The 12,491-nt window shown below is 48.8% G+C and overlaps 1 protein-coding gene across 2 annotated transcripts in view; it reads left to right on the top strand.

Annotated features, from left to right (window-relative positions):
- Positions 1-12,491, top strand: part of LOC139554868 (trafficking protein particle complex subunit 9-like) — a 279,884-nt gene that overhangs the window by 57,925 nt on the left and 209,468 nt on the right. For both annotated transcript variants that reach the window (XM_071368091.1, XM_071368089.1), the window contains one exon: positions 5,137-5,263. In XM_071368091.1, coding sequence (XP_071224192.1) covers positions 5,137-5,263 — 127 coding nt within the window. The remainder of the gene's footprint in view (positions 1-5,136; positions 5,264-12,491) is intronic.

The following is a 12,491-nucleotide window of genomic DNA, read 5'->3' as shown; positions in this document are numbered from 1 at the left end:
TCCTTGCTGAGTGGCCTTTCAGGTTATGTCGATATAGGACTCGTTTTACTGTGGATAGAGATACTTTTGTACCTGTTTCCTCCAGCATCTTCACAAGGTCCTTTGCTGTTGTTCTGGGATTGATTTGCACTTCGCACCAAAGTACATTCATCTCTAGGAGACAGAACGCTTCTCCTTCCTGAGCGGTGTGACGGCTGCATGGTCCCATGGTGTTTATACTTGCGTACTATTGTTTGTACAGATGAACTTGATACGTTCAGGCATTTGGAAATTGCTCCCAAGGATGAACCAGACTTGTGGAGGTCTACAATTTTTTTTCTGAAGTCTTGGCTGATTTCTTTTGATTTTCCCATGATGTCAAGCAAAGAGGCACTGAGTTCGAAGGTAGGCCTTGAAATACATCCACAGGTACACCTCCAATTGACTCAAATGATGCCAATTATTCTATCATAAGCTTCTAAAACCATAATTTTCAGGAATTTTCCAAGCTTTTTAAAGGCCGAGTCAACTTAGTGTATGTAAGTTTCTGACCCACTGGAATTGTGATACAATGAATTATAAGTGAAATAATCTGTCAGTAAAGAATTATTGAAAAAATGTCTTGTCATGCACAAAGTAGATGTCACAACAGACTTGCCAAAACTATAGTTTGTTAACAAGAAATTTGTGAAGTGGTTGAAAAACAGGTTTTAATGACTCCAACCTAAGTGTATGTAAACTTCTGACTTCAACTGATATATATATATATATATATATATATATATATATATATATATATATATACAGTGGGGAGAACAAGTATTTGATACACTGACAATTTTGCAGGTTTTCCTACTTACAAAGCATGTAGAGGTCTGTAATTTTTATCATAGGTACACTTCAACTGTGAGAGAAGGAATCTAAAACAAAAATCCAGAAAATCACATTGTATGATTTTTAAGTAATTAATTTGCATTTTATTGCATGACATAAGTATTTGATACATCAGAAAAGCAGAACTGAATATTTGGTACAGAAACCTTAGTTTGCAATTACAGAGATCATACGTTTCCTGTAGTTCTTGACCAGGTTTGCACACACTGCAGCAGGGATTTTGGCCCACTCCTCCATACAGACCTTCTCCAGATCCTTCAGGTTTCGGGGCTGTCGCTGGGCAATACGGACTTTCGGCTCCCTCCAAAGATTTTCTATTGGGTTCAGGTCTGGAGACTGGCTAGGCCACTCCAGGACCTTGAGATGCTTCTTACGGAGCCACTCCTTAGTTGCCCTGGCTGTGTGTTTCGGGTCGTTGTCATGCTGGAAGACCCAGCCACGACCCATCTTCAATGCTCTTACTGAGGGAAGGAGGTTGTTGGTCAAGATCTCGCGATACATGGCCCCATCCATCCTCCCCTCAATACGGTGCAGTCGTCCTGTCCCCTTTGCAGAAAAGCATCCCCAAAGAATGATGTTTCCACCTCCATGCTTCACGGTTGGGATGGTGTTCTTGGGGTTGTACTCATCCTTCTATTCCTCCAAACACGGCGAGTGGAGTTTAGAGCAAAAAGCTCTATTTTTGTCTCATCAGACCACATGACCTTCTCCCATTCCTCCTCTGGATCATCCAGATGGTCATTGGCAAACTTCAGACGGGCCTGGACATGCGCTGGCTTGAGCAGGGGGACCTTGCGTGCGCTGCAGGATTTTAATCCATGACGGCGTAGTGTGTTACTAATGGTTTTCTTTGAGACTGTGGTCCCAGCTCTCTTCAGGTCATTGACCAGGTCCTGCCGTGTAGTTATGGGCTGATCCCTCACATTCCTCATGATCATTGATGCCCCACGAGGTGAGATCTTGCATGGAGCCCCAGACCGAGGGTGATTGACCGTCATCTTGAACTTCTTCCATTTTCTAATAATTGTGCCAACAGTTGTTGCCTTCTCACCAAGCTGCTTGGCTATTGTCCTGTAGCCCATCCCAGCCTTGTACAGGTCTACAATTTATCCCTGATGTCCTTACACAGCTCTCTGGTCTTGGCCATTGTGGAGAGGTTGGAGTCTGTTTGATTGAGTGTGTGGACAGGTGTCTTTTATACAGGTAATGAGTGGAGAACAGGAGGGCTTCTTAAAGAAAAACTAACAGGTGTGTGAGAGCCGGAATTCTTACTGGTTGGTAGGTGATCAAATACTTATGTCATGCAATAAAATGCAAATTAATTACTTAAAAATCATACAATGTGATTTTCGGGATTTTTGTTTTAGATTCCGTCTCTCACAGTTGAAGTGTACCTATGATAAAAATGACAGACCTCTACATGCTTTGTAAGTAGGAAAACCTGCAAAATCGGCAGTGTATCAAATACTTGTTCTCCCCACTGTATATATATATATATATATATATATATATATATATATAAAAATGTTATACTTGTGAAGTACTGTATTCCATTTGAACTTTAGTGTTCAAGGATGGAAGACTCTAACAATTAAGACCGATGTAGATAATTTAGTGCGCAAAATGAGAAACTATAATTAATCATCCATATTTGGGAGGCTGCTGCTGCCAATGTCTTCACTGTCTGGCTATGGAGTGGGGTCTCTAGTCTAGACAAACATTCTGAAGGAAAGGTTACTGTAAGTGATTATGATGTGACTTTGTCCCCCTCAGACATGGCTCATTGGTGTCTGTCTGTTAATATTGTTTACTAGATTCGTTTTTTTTACTCTGCATTTGATGAATCAATATAGTGCTGGTTTCATCTCATTCCAGTGTTAATCACTGCATCGTAATGGCAAAGGAAATGAAACTATTGGAAATAATCTATCCATCCGTCCATCTCCACATCGTTAGCAATAGCGAGCCGGGGCTAATTAACCTTTTCAAGGATGGATGCAAATGAGTTATTTCCAATAGGTTAACTTTAATTTTTCTTATCCAGTACAGGGGTGTAATCTTTATTCTCTCTGTAAAGTAGCAAGAGGAATGCCTTTATAAATGACTATCACGCCACCACAGAGGCTCTTTGTGACTGTAGACACACAACCTCCCCAGTGAAGTAGCGTCTGCAACTTGATAAAAGGGATTGATGGTGTCTTTCATGACGTTGGGGAGCCAGCCTAATGACTAGAGACTAGATGTGATGTGCATTTGACCACCAGTTTGTGTAAATCGAGTATAAAGCACGTCTCCATATCCACTGGCCAAGGTTCTTGGTTTTATATAGGACATCATGAATGACAGATTACACACATTCAAAGTCCCGCCGTTGTCTGGGTTGAGAACCCAAGTCAGCGTATTCAGATCCTTGACTTATTTCCTTTCTCTCATTGTAGACTTTGAAGTCTGGCAATGGTAGAATACTACAGTTTAAGTGATAGTTGTTAAGCTAGCATATTCCTCTGTCGGAGATAGTCGAGTCGAACCTCCGCAACTCTACCTTCTCTGTGACTGTGTAGGACTCCTTTCCAATCTCCACTCCTCTCCTCTTCCGGCAGAGCAGGGAGCCTTCCTTTTACACTGTTTCCTTGTGTATGTGTGTGTGTAGTTTCCTCTTCTCCCTCTCATACAGTGAGAACTATCAGTTTTCTCTGTGGGAGATGGCTGTGCCAGCTGGGGCGGATCTCATCTCCAGGATATCGGGGCAGGGTTAGGGTGATGGATTTCTGGAGACACTGGGAGCTCTTCCCACCCTACCTCCCACCACGGCACTGTGGTACCGGGACCTGAGACAACCTCCCTCCCGCCACGGCACTGTGGTAACGGGACCTGAGACAACCTCCCTCCCGCCACGGCACTGTGGTAACGGGACCTGAGACAACCTCCCTCCCGCCACGGCACTGTGGTACCGGGACCTGAGACCACCTCCCTCCCGCCACGGCACTGTGGTACCGGGACCTGAGACAACCTCCCTCCCACCACGGCACTGTGGTACCGGGACCTGAGACAACCTCCCTCCCGCCACGGCACTGTGGTACCGGGACCTGAGACAACCTCCCTCCCGCCAGATCACTGTGGTACCGGGACCTGAGACAACCTCCCTCCCGCCAGATCACTGTGGTACCGGGACCTGAGACAACCTCCCTCCCACCACGGCACTGTGGTACCGGGACCTGAGACCACCTCCCTCCCACCACGGCACTGTGGTACCGGGACCTGAGACAACCTCCCTCCCACCAGATCACTGTGGTACCGGGACCTGAGACAACCTCCCTCCCACCAGATCACTGTGGTACCGGGACCTGAGACAACCTCCCTCCCACCAGATCACTGGGAGGCTTGGTTTCAATAATCCAAAGTTTTTTCCTCTCCTGTCCTTTAACAGTGTTTCCCAACTCCGGTCCTCCAGAACCCCCCACAGTACACATTTTTGTTGTAGCCCTAGACATTCAACTTGTCAAGGGCTTGATGATTAGTTGACAAGTAGAATCAGGTGCTACAATGAAATGTGTGCTGTTGTGGGTACTGGAGAACAGGTGTTGGGAAACACTGCTTTAGGATATCAGGGTGAGATTAAGTCACGGTGATTGAATCCAGGGAACACTGGAAACGACTGTGTGGCTGGGTTTCAATACTCTAAAGTTGCTTCCTCTCCTCCTCTACTTTCCTTCATCTGAATTTCTGATGGGAACATTGCAGGGAACAGTGTAAACTACTGCCGCCCACCACAGCACTGGGACACTTGTGGGCTTTCTCTCTCATCATGTCACATTAGAACAGTGGAATCTGATTCATTAGATCCACTTGATTTAGTTAAAAAGCAAAGTGAACTTTTATCAAGTCAGTCGTGACTGTGTGACTTTGACAGGTGTCTGTGCGCTACAATAATATCACCATTTTAGTTCAGAGAGACTTCGATTTCCTGCTGTCCCCATTGAACCGTTGCCGCATGCTCAAAGTCTCCGTTTTTGATTAATTAATAGGGCCACATTTTGAAGTAGAACCCGTCTTTTGACACTTTCATAACATAGCATCAAGTCATTTTAATGAAGCTCCACTGATAACATGAATTTTAATGAACTGCGTTGTATCGCATCAAGCTAAATCATTTATGCACTGTTGAGTGCAGTCACGATTAGTTTTGTTATGAATTATGCCCAACAGTAACCTGATTTGAAACGTAATTCCTCTGACTGATCTGTTGTTCTCTGTCCTGTCCAGGGTTTGCTGACATCGGGCGTTGAGTTTGAGGCCCTGCCTGCTGCCCTGTCCCTGCCTGCTGAGTCCGGGCTCTACCCAGTCACCCTGGTGGGGGTCCCACGCACCGCAGGCAACATCACCGTCAACGGTGAGTCCAGCACAACTTTACCCTTCCCATGTGTGACGCTCTGTAAAAAATGAACACTCCTTACACAGGAAAGGTCGTCATTGAAATGGAAATAGCTTCCTACCTGACAATGTACTTTCACGAAATACGAAGGTAACCTGCTAATTTAATCCAAATAATGGTTATTATCAATCATTTTGGGTCAAATCGTGCAGATTTTTCACTAAAATGTAAAAACATTGCGATGTGTGCCATGACGACAGGCAGACGACAGACGACAGAGCGTTTTCCCCATATTCTCTGAGGATAAGCGACATGTCAGTTAATCGCATCTCTGTTAACCTCAGCAGCGTGGGACGAGGATAGCTTTAAATAGTATGATCTACATAGTCATTTAGTTTTCATTTTACACCACATTTTACACTAATGTTGTCGCCATGGTTAAGACAAGTGGCTTGGTTATCTTTCTCCAGAAGATGGGCGGTTAATAGAGGTGTGTGTGTGTGTGGGGGGGTTAATAGAGGTGTGTGTGTGTGTGTGTGGGGGGGGGGGGGGGGTTAATAGAGATGTGTGTGTGGGGGGGTTAATAGAGGTATGTGTGTGTGTGTGTGTGGGGGGGGGGGGGTAATAGAGGTATGTGTGTGTGGGGGGGGGGGGGGGGGTTAATAGAGGTGTGTGTGGGGGGGGGGTTAATAGAGATGTGTGTGTGGGGGGGTTAATAGAGGTATGTGTGTGTGGGGGGGTTAATAGAGGTATGTGTGTGGGGGGGTTAATAGAGGTGTGTGTGTGTGTGGGGGGGTTAATAGAGGTGGGTAATAGTGGGGGGGGGGTTAATAGAGATGTGTGTGTGTGTGGGGGGGGGGGGGTTAATAGAGATGTGTGTGTGTGTGTGGGGGGGGGGTTAATAGAGATGTGTGTGTGGGGGGGGGTTAATAGAGATGTGTGTGTGTGTGGGGGGGGGGGTTAATAGAGAAGTGTGTGTGTGTGTGTGGGGGGGGGGGGGGTTAATAGAGATGTGTGTGTGGGGGGGGGGGGGGGTTAATAGAGATGTTTGTGTGTGTGGGGGGGGGGTTAATAGAGATGTGTGTGTGGGGGGTGGGGGTTAATAGAGATGTGTGTGTGGGGGGGGGTTAATAGAGGTGTGTGTGTGTGGGGGGGGTTAATAGAGGTGTGTGTGTGTGGGGGGGGGGGTTAATAGAGGTGTGTGTGTGGGGGGGGGGTTAATAGAGGTGTGTGTGGGGGGGTTAATAGAGAGCGTGTGGGGGAGTTAATAGAGGTGTGTGTGTGTGTGTGGGGGGGGGGGGTTAATAGAGGTGTGTGTGTGTGGGGGGGGGGGTTAATAGAGGTGTGTGTGTGGGGGGGTTAATAGAGATGTGTGTTTGTGGGTTATTACAGGTGTGTGGGGGGGTTATAGAGTTGTTTGTGTGTGTGGGGGGGTTAATAGAGGTGTGTGTGGGGGGGTTAATAGAGATGTGTGTTTGTGGGTTATTACAGGTGTGTGGGGGGGTTATAGAGGTGTGTGGGGGTTAATAGAGGTGTGTGTGTGGGGGTTAATAGAGGTGTGTGTGTGGGGAGGGTTCATAGAGAAGTGTGTGTGTGGGGGGGAGGGTTAATAGAGGTATGTGTGTGTGTGTGGGGGGGGGGGGGGGGGTTAATAGAGTTGTGTATGGTGTGGGGGGGTAAATAGAGGCATGTGGGGGGGTTAATAGAGGCGTGTGTGTGGGGGGGTTAATAGAGGCGTGTGTGTGGGTAATAGAGGTGTGTTTGTGTGTGGGGGGTTAATAGAGGCGTGTGTTTGTGGGGGGGTTAATAGAGGTGTGTGTGTGGGGGGGTTAATAGAGGTGTGGGTAATAGAGATGTGTGTGTGTGGGGGTTAATAGAGGCGTGTGGGGGGATTACTAGAGGCGTGTGGGGGGGTTACTGAGAGGCGTGTGTGTGGGGGTTACTAGAGGCGTGTGTGTGGGGGTTAATATAGGTGTGTGTGTGGGGGTTAATAGAGGTGTGTGTGTGTGGGGGTTATAGAGGTCTGTGTGTGGGGGGGTTAATAGAGGTGTGTGGGGCGGTTAATAGAGGTGTGTGTGGGGGGGGTTAATAGAGGTGTGTGCGTGTGGGGGGTTAATAGAGGTGTGTGTGCATGTGTGGGGGTTAATAGAGGTGTGTGTGCATGTGTGGGGGTTAATAGAGGTGTGTGTGCATGTGTGGGGGTTAATAGAGGTGTGTGTGCATGTGTGGGGGTTAATAGAGGTGTGTGTGCATGTGTGGGGGTTAATAGAGGCGTGTGTGTGGGTAATAGAGGTGTGTGTGTGGGGGTTAATAGAGGTGTGTTTGTGTGTGGGGGGTTAATAGAGGCGTGTGTTTGTGGGGGGGTTAATAGAGGTGTGTGTGTGGGGGGGTTAATAGAGGTGTGGGTAATAGAGATGTGTGTGTGTGGGGGTTAATAGAGGCGTGTGGGGGGATTACTAGAGGCGTGTGGGGGGGTTACTAGAGGCGTGTGTGTGGGGGTTACTAGAGGCGTGTGTGTGGGGGTTAATAGAGGCGTGTGTGTGGGGGGGTTAATAGAGGCGTGTGTGTGGGGGGGTTAATAGAGGCGTGTGTGGGGGGGTTAATATAGGTGTGTGTGTGGGGGTTAATAGAGGTGTGTGTGTGTGGGGGTTATAGAGGTGTCTGTGTGTGGGGGGGTTAATAGAGGTGTGTGGGGCGGTTAATAGAGGTGTGTGTGGGGGGTTAATAGAGGTGTGTGCGTGTGGGGGGTTAATAGAGGTGTGTGTGCATGTGTGGGGGTTAATAGAGGTGTGTGTGCATGTGTGGGGGTTAATAGAGGTGTGTGTGCATGTGTGGGGGTTAATAGAGGTGTGTGTGCATGTGTGGGGGTTAATAGAGGTGTGTGTGCATGTGTGGGGGTTAATAGAGGTGTGTGTGCATGTGTGGGGGTTAATAGAGGTGTGTGTGCATCTGTGGGGGTTAATAGAGGTGTGTGGGGGGTTAATAGAGGTGTGTGTGTGGGGGTTAATAGAGGTGTGTGTGGGGGGTTAATAGAATTGTGTGTGTGTGTGGGGGGGGTTAATATAATTGTGTTTGTGTGTGTGTGGGGGGTTAATAGAGGTGTGGGGGATTAATAGAGGTGTGGGTGTTGGGGGGTTAATAGAGATGTGTGTGTGGGGCGGTTAATAGAGGTGTGTGGGGGGGTTAATAGAGGTGTGTGTGGGGGGGGTTAATAGAGGTGTGTGTGGGGGGGTTAATAGAGGTGTGTGTGGGGGGGTTAATAGAGGTGTGTGTGGGGGGGTTAATAGAGGTGTGTGTGGGGGGGTTAATAGAGGTGTGTGTGGGGGGGTTAATAGAGGTGTGTGTGGGGGGTTAATAGAGGTGTGGGTGTTGGGGGGTTAATAGAGGTGTGTGTGGGGGGGTTAATAGGTGTGTGTGGGGCAGTTAATAGAGGTGTGTGTCTGGGGGGGGGGGGGGTTATTGAGGTGTACAGTTGTGTCCAATTTTTTTTTAAATGACACATATTAATTTACACAAAGTTTGCTGCTTCGGTGTCTTTAGATATTTTTGTCAGATGCTGGAAAAGGCATTGTTCGTCACTAAACTGTTCCTGGATGGTTGGGAGAAGTTGCTCTCGGAGGATGTGCTGGTACCATTCTTTATTCATGGCTGTGTTCTTAGGCAAAATTGTGAGTGAGCCCACTCCCTTGGCTGAGAAGCAACCCCACACGTGAATGGTCTCAGGATGCTTTACTGTTGGCATGACACAGGACTGATGATAGCGCTCACCTTGTCTTCTCCGGACAAGCTTTTTTCCGGATGCCCCAAACAATCGGAAAGGGGATTTATCAGAGAAAATGACTTTACCCCAGTCCAATCCCTGTACCTTTTGCAGAATATCAGTCTGTCCCTGATGTTTTTCCTGGAGAGAAGTGGGATCTTCGCTGCCCTTCTTGACACCAGGCCATCCTCCAAAAGTCTTTGCCTCACTGTGCGTGCAGATGTACACCTGCCTGCTGCCATTCCTGAGGAAGCTCTGTACTGGTGGTGCTCCGATCCCGCAGCTGAATCAACTTTAGGAGACGGTCCTGGCGCTTGCTGGACTTTCTTGGGCGCCCTGAAGCCTTCTTCACAACAATTGAACCGCTCTCCTTGAAGTTCTTGATGATCCGATAAATGGTTGATTTAGGTGCAATCTTACTGGCAGCAATATGTTTGCCTGTGAAGCCCTTTTTGTGCAAAGCAATGATGACGACACGTGTTTCCTTGCAGGTAACCATTGTTGACAGAGGAAGAACAATGATTCCAAGCACCACCCTCCTTTTGAAGCTTCCAGTCTGTTTTTCGAACTCAATCAGCATGACAGAGTGATCTCCAGCCTTGTCCTCGTCAACACTCACACCTGTGTTAACGAGAAAATCACTGACATGATGTCAGCTGATCCTTTTGTGTCAGGAAATGTTTTTTGGGGATTCAGTTCATTCATCTGATCACTTTTCATAACATTCTGGAGTATATGCAAATTGCCATCATACAAACTGAGGCAGCAGACTTTGAAAATTAATACTTGTGTCATTCTCAAAACTTTTGGCCACTACTGTATGTGTGTGGGGGGTTAAGAGGTGTGTGTGTGTGTGTGTGTGTATGGGGGGGGAGGGTTAATAGAGGTGTGTGTGTGGAGGGGTTAATAGAGGTGCGTATGGAGGGTGTGTGGGGGTTGATGGAGGGTGTGTGGGGGTTGATGGAGGGTGTGTGGGGGTTGATGGAGGGTGTGTGGGGGTTGATGGCGGGTGTGGGGATTGATGGCGGGTGTGTGGGGATTGATGGCGGGTGTGTGGGGATTGATGGCGGGTGTGTGGGGATTGATGGAGGGTGTGTGGGGATTGATGGAGGGTGTGTGGGGATTGATGGAGGGTGTGTGGGGATTGATGGAGGGAGTGTGGGGATTGATGGAGGGTGTGTGGGGATTGATGGAGGGTGTGTGGGGATTGATGGAGGGTGTGTGGGGATTGATGGAGGGTGTGTGGTGGTGAATAGAGGAGTGTGGGGGTGAATAGAGGAGTGTGGTGGGGGTGAATAGAGGAGTGTGGTGGGGGTGAATAGAGGAGTGTGCTGGGGGTGAATAGAGGAGTGTGCTGGGGGTGAATAGAGGAGTGTGCTGGGGGTGAATAGAGGAGTGTGCTGGGGGTGAATAGAGGAGTGTGGGGGTGAATAGTGGGGGTGAATAGTGGTGTGTGTGGGGGTGAATAGATGAGTGTGTTGGGGTTAATAGGGTGTGTGGGGGTGAATAGAGGAGTGTGGTGGTGGTGAATAGAGGAGTGTGGTGTGGTGGTGAATAGAGGAGTGTGGGGGTGAATAGAGGGTGTGGGGGGGTTAAGAGGGTGTGGGGGGGTTAAGAGGGTGTGTGGGGGTGTGGTGGTGAATAGAGGAGTGGGGGGAAATAGAGGAGTGGGGGGGTGAATAGAGGAGTGGGGGGTAAATAGAGGAGTGGGGGGTAAATAGAGGAGTGGGGTGGTGAATAGAGGAGTGTGGTGGTGAATAGAGGAGTGTGGTGGTGAATAGAGGAGTGTGGGGGTGAATAGAGGAGTGTGGGGGTAAATAGAGGAGTGTGGGGGTAAATAGAGGAGTGTGGGGGTAAATAGAGGAGTGTGGTGGTGAATAGAGGAGTGTGGTGGTGAATAGAGGAGTGTGGGGGTTAAGAGGGTGTGTGGGGCTGTGGTGGTGAATAGAGGAGTGTGGGGGTTAAGAGGGTGTGGGGCTGTGGTGGTGAATAGAGGAGTGTGGTGGTGAATAGAGGAGTGTGGGGGTTAAGAGGGTGTGTGGGGGTGTGGTGGTGAATAGAGGAGTGTGGGGGTGAATAGAGGAGTGTGGTGGTGAATAGAGGAGTGTGGGGGTGAATAGTGGTGGTGAATAGAGGAGTGTGGTGGTGAATAGAGGTGTGTGTGTGTGTGGGGGTGAATAGAGGAGTGTGTGGGGGTTAAGAGGGTGTGTTGGGGTTAATAAGGTGTGTGGGGGTGAATAGAGGAGTGTGTGGGGATTAAGAGGGTGTGTGGGGGTGAATAGAGGAGTGTGGGGGGATTAAGAGGGTGTGTGGGGGTGAATAGAGGAGTGTGGGGGTGAATAGAGGAGTGTGGGGGTGAATAGTGGGGGTGAATAGTGGTAGTGAATAGAGGAGTGTGGGGGTGAATAGAGGAGTGTGGTGGTGAATAGAGGAGTGTGGTGGTGAATAGAGGAGTGTGGTGGTGAATAGAGGAGTGTGGTGGTGAATAGAGGAGTGTGGTGGTGAATAGAGGAGTGTGTGGGGGTGAATAGAGGAGTGTGTGGGGGTGAATAGAGGAGTGTGGGGGTAAATAGAGGAGTGTGGGGGTAAATAGAGGAGTGTGGGGGTAAATAGAGGAGTGTGGTGGTGAATAGAGGAGTGTGGTGGTGAATAGAGGAGTGTGGGGGTTAAGAGGGTGTGTGGGGCTGTGGTGGTGAATAGAGGAGTGTGGTGGTGAATAGAGGAGTGTGGGGGTTAAGAGGGTGTGTGGGGGTGTGGTGGTGAATAGAGGAGTGTGGGGGTGAATAGAGGTGGTGAATAGAGGAGTGTGGGGTGAATAGCGGTGGTGAATAGAGGAGTGTTGGGGGTGAATAGAGGAGTGTGGTGGTGAATAGAGGAGTGTGGTGGTGAATAGAGGAGTGTGGGGGTGAATAGTGGTGGTGAATAGAGGAGTGTGGTGGTGAATAGAGGTGTGTGTGTGTGGGGGTGAATAGAGGAGTGTGTGGGGGTTAAGAGGGTGTGTTGGGGTTAATAAGGTGTGTGGGGGTGAATAGAGGAGTGTGTGGGGATTAAGAGGGTGTGTGGGGATTAAGAGGGTGTGTGGGGGTGAATAGAGGAGTGTGGGGGTGAATAGAGGAGTGTGTGGGGATTAAGAGGTTGTGTGGGGGTTAAGAGGGTGTGTGGTGGTGAATAGAGGAGTGTGGGGGTGAATAGAGGAGTGTGGGGGTGAATAGTGGGGGTGAATAGTGGTGGTGAATAGTGGTAGTGAATAGAGGAGTGTGGGGGTGAATAGAGGAGTGTGGGGGTGAATAGTGGTGGTGAATAGAGGAGTGTTGGGGGTGAATAGAGGAGTGTGGTGGTGAATAGGGGAGTGTGGGGGTGAATAGTGGTGGTGAATAGAGGAGTGTGGTGGTGAATAGAGGAGTGTGGTGGTGAACCAAGGAGTGTGGGGGTGAATAGAGGAGTGTGGGGGTGAATAGAGGAGTGTGGGGGTGAATAGTGGTGGTG

This window comes from Salvelinus alpinus, chromosome 26 (genome assembly GCF_045679555.1).
Source record: "Salvelinus alpinus chromosome 26, SLU_Salpinus.1, whole genome shotgun sequence".
Lineage (NCBI taxonomy): Eukaryota > Metazoa > Chordata > Actinopteri > Salmoniformes > Salmonidae > Salvelinus > Salvelinus alpinus.
This window is presented reverse-complemented; position numbering and strand designations above follow the sequence as displayed.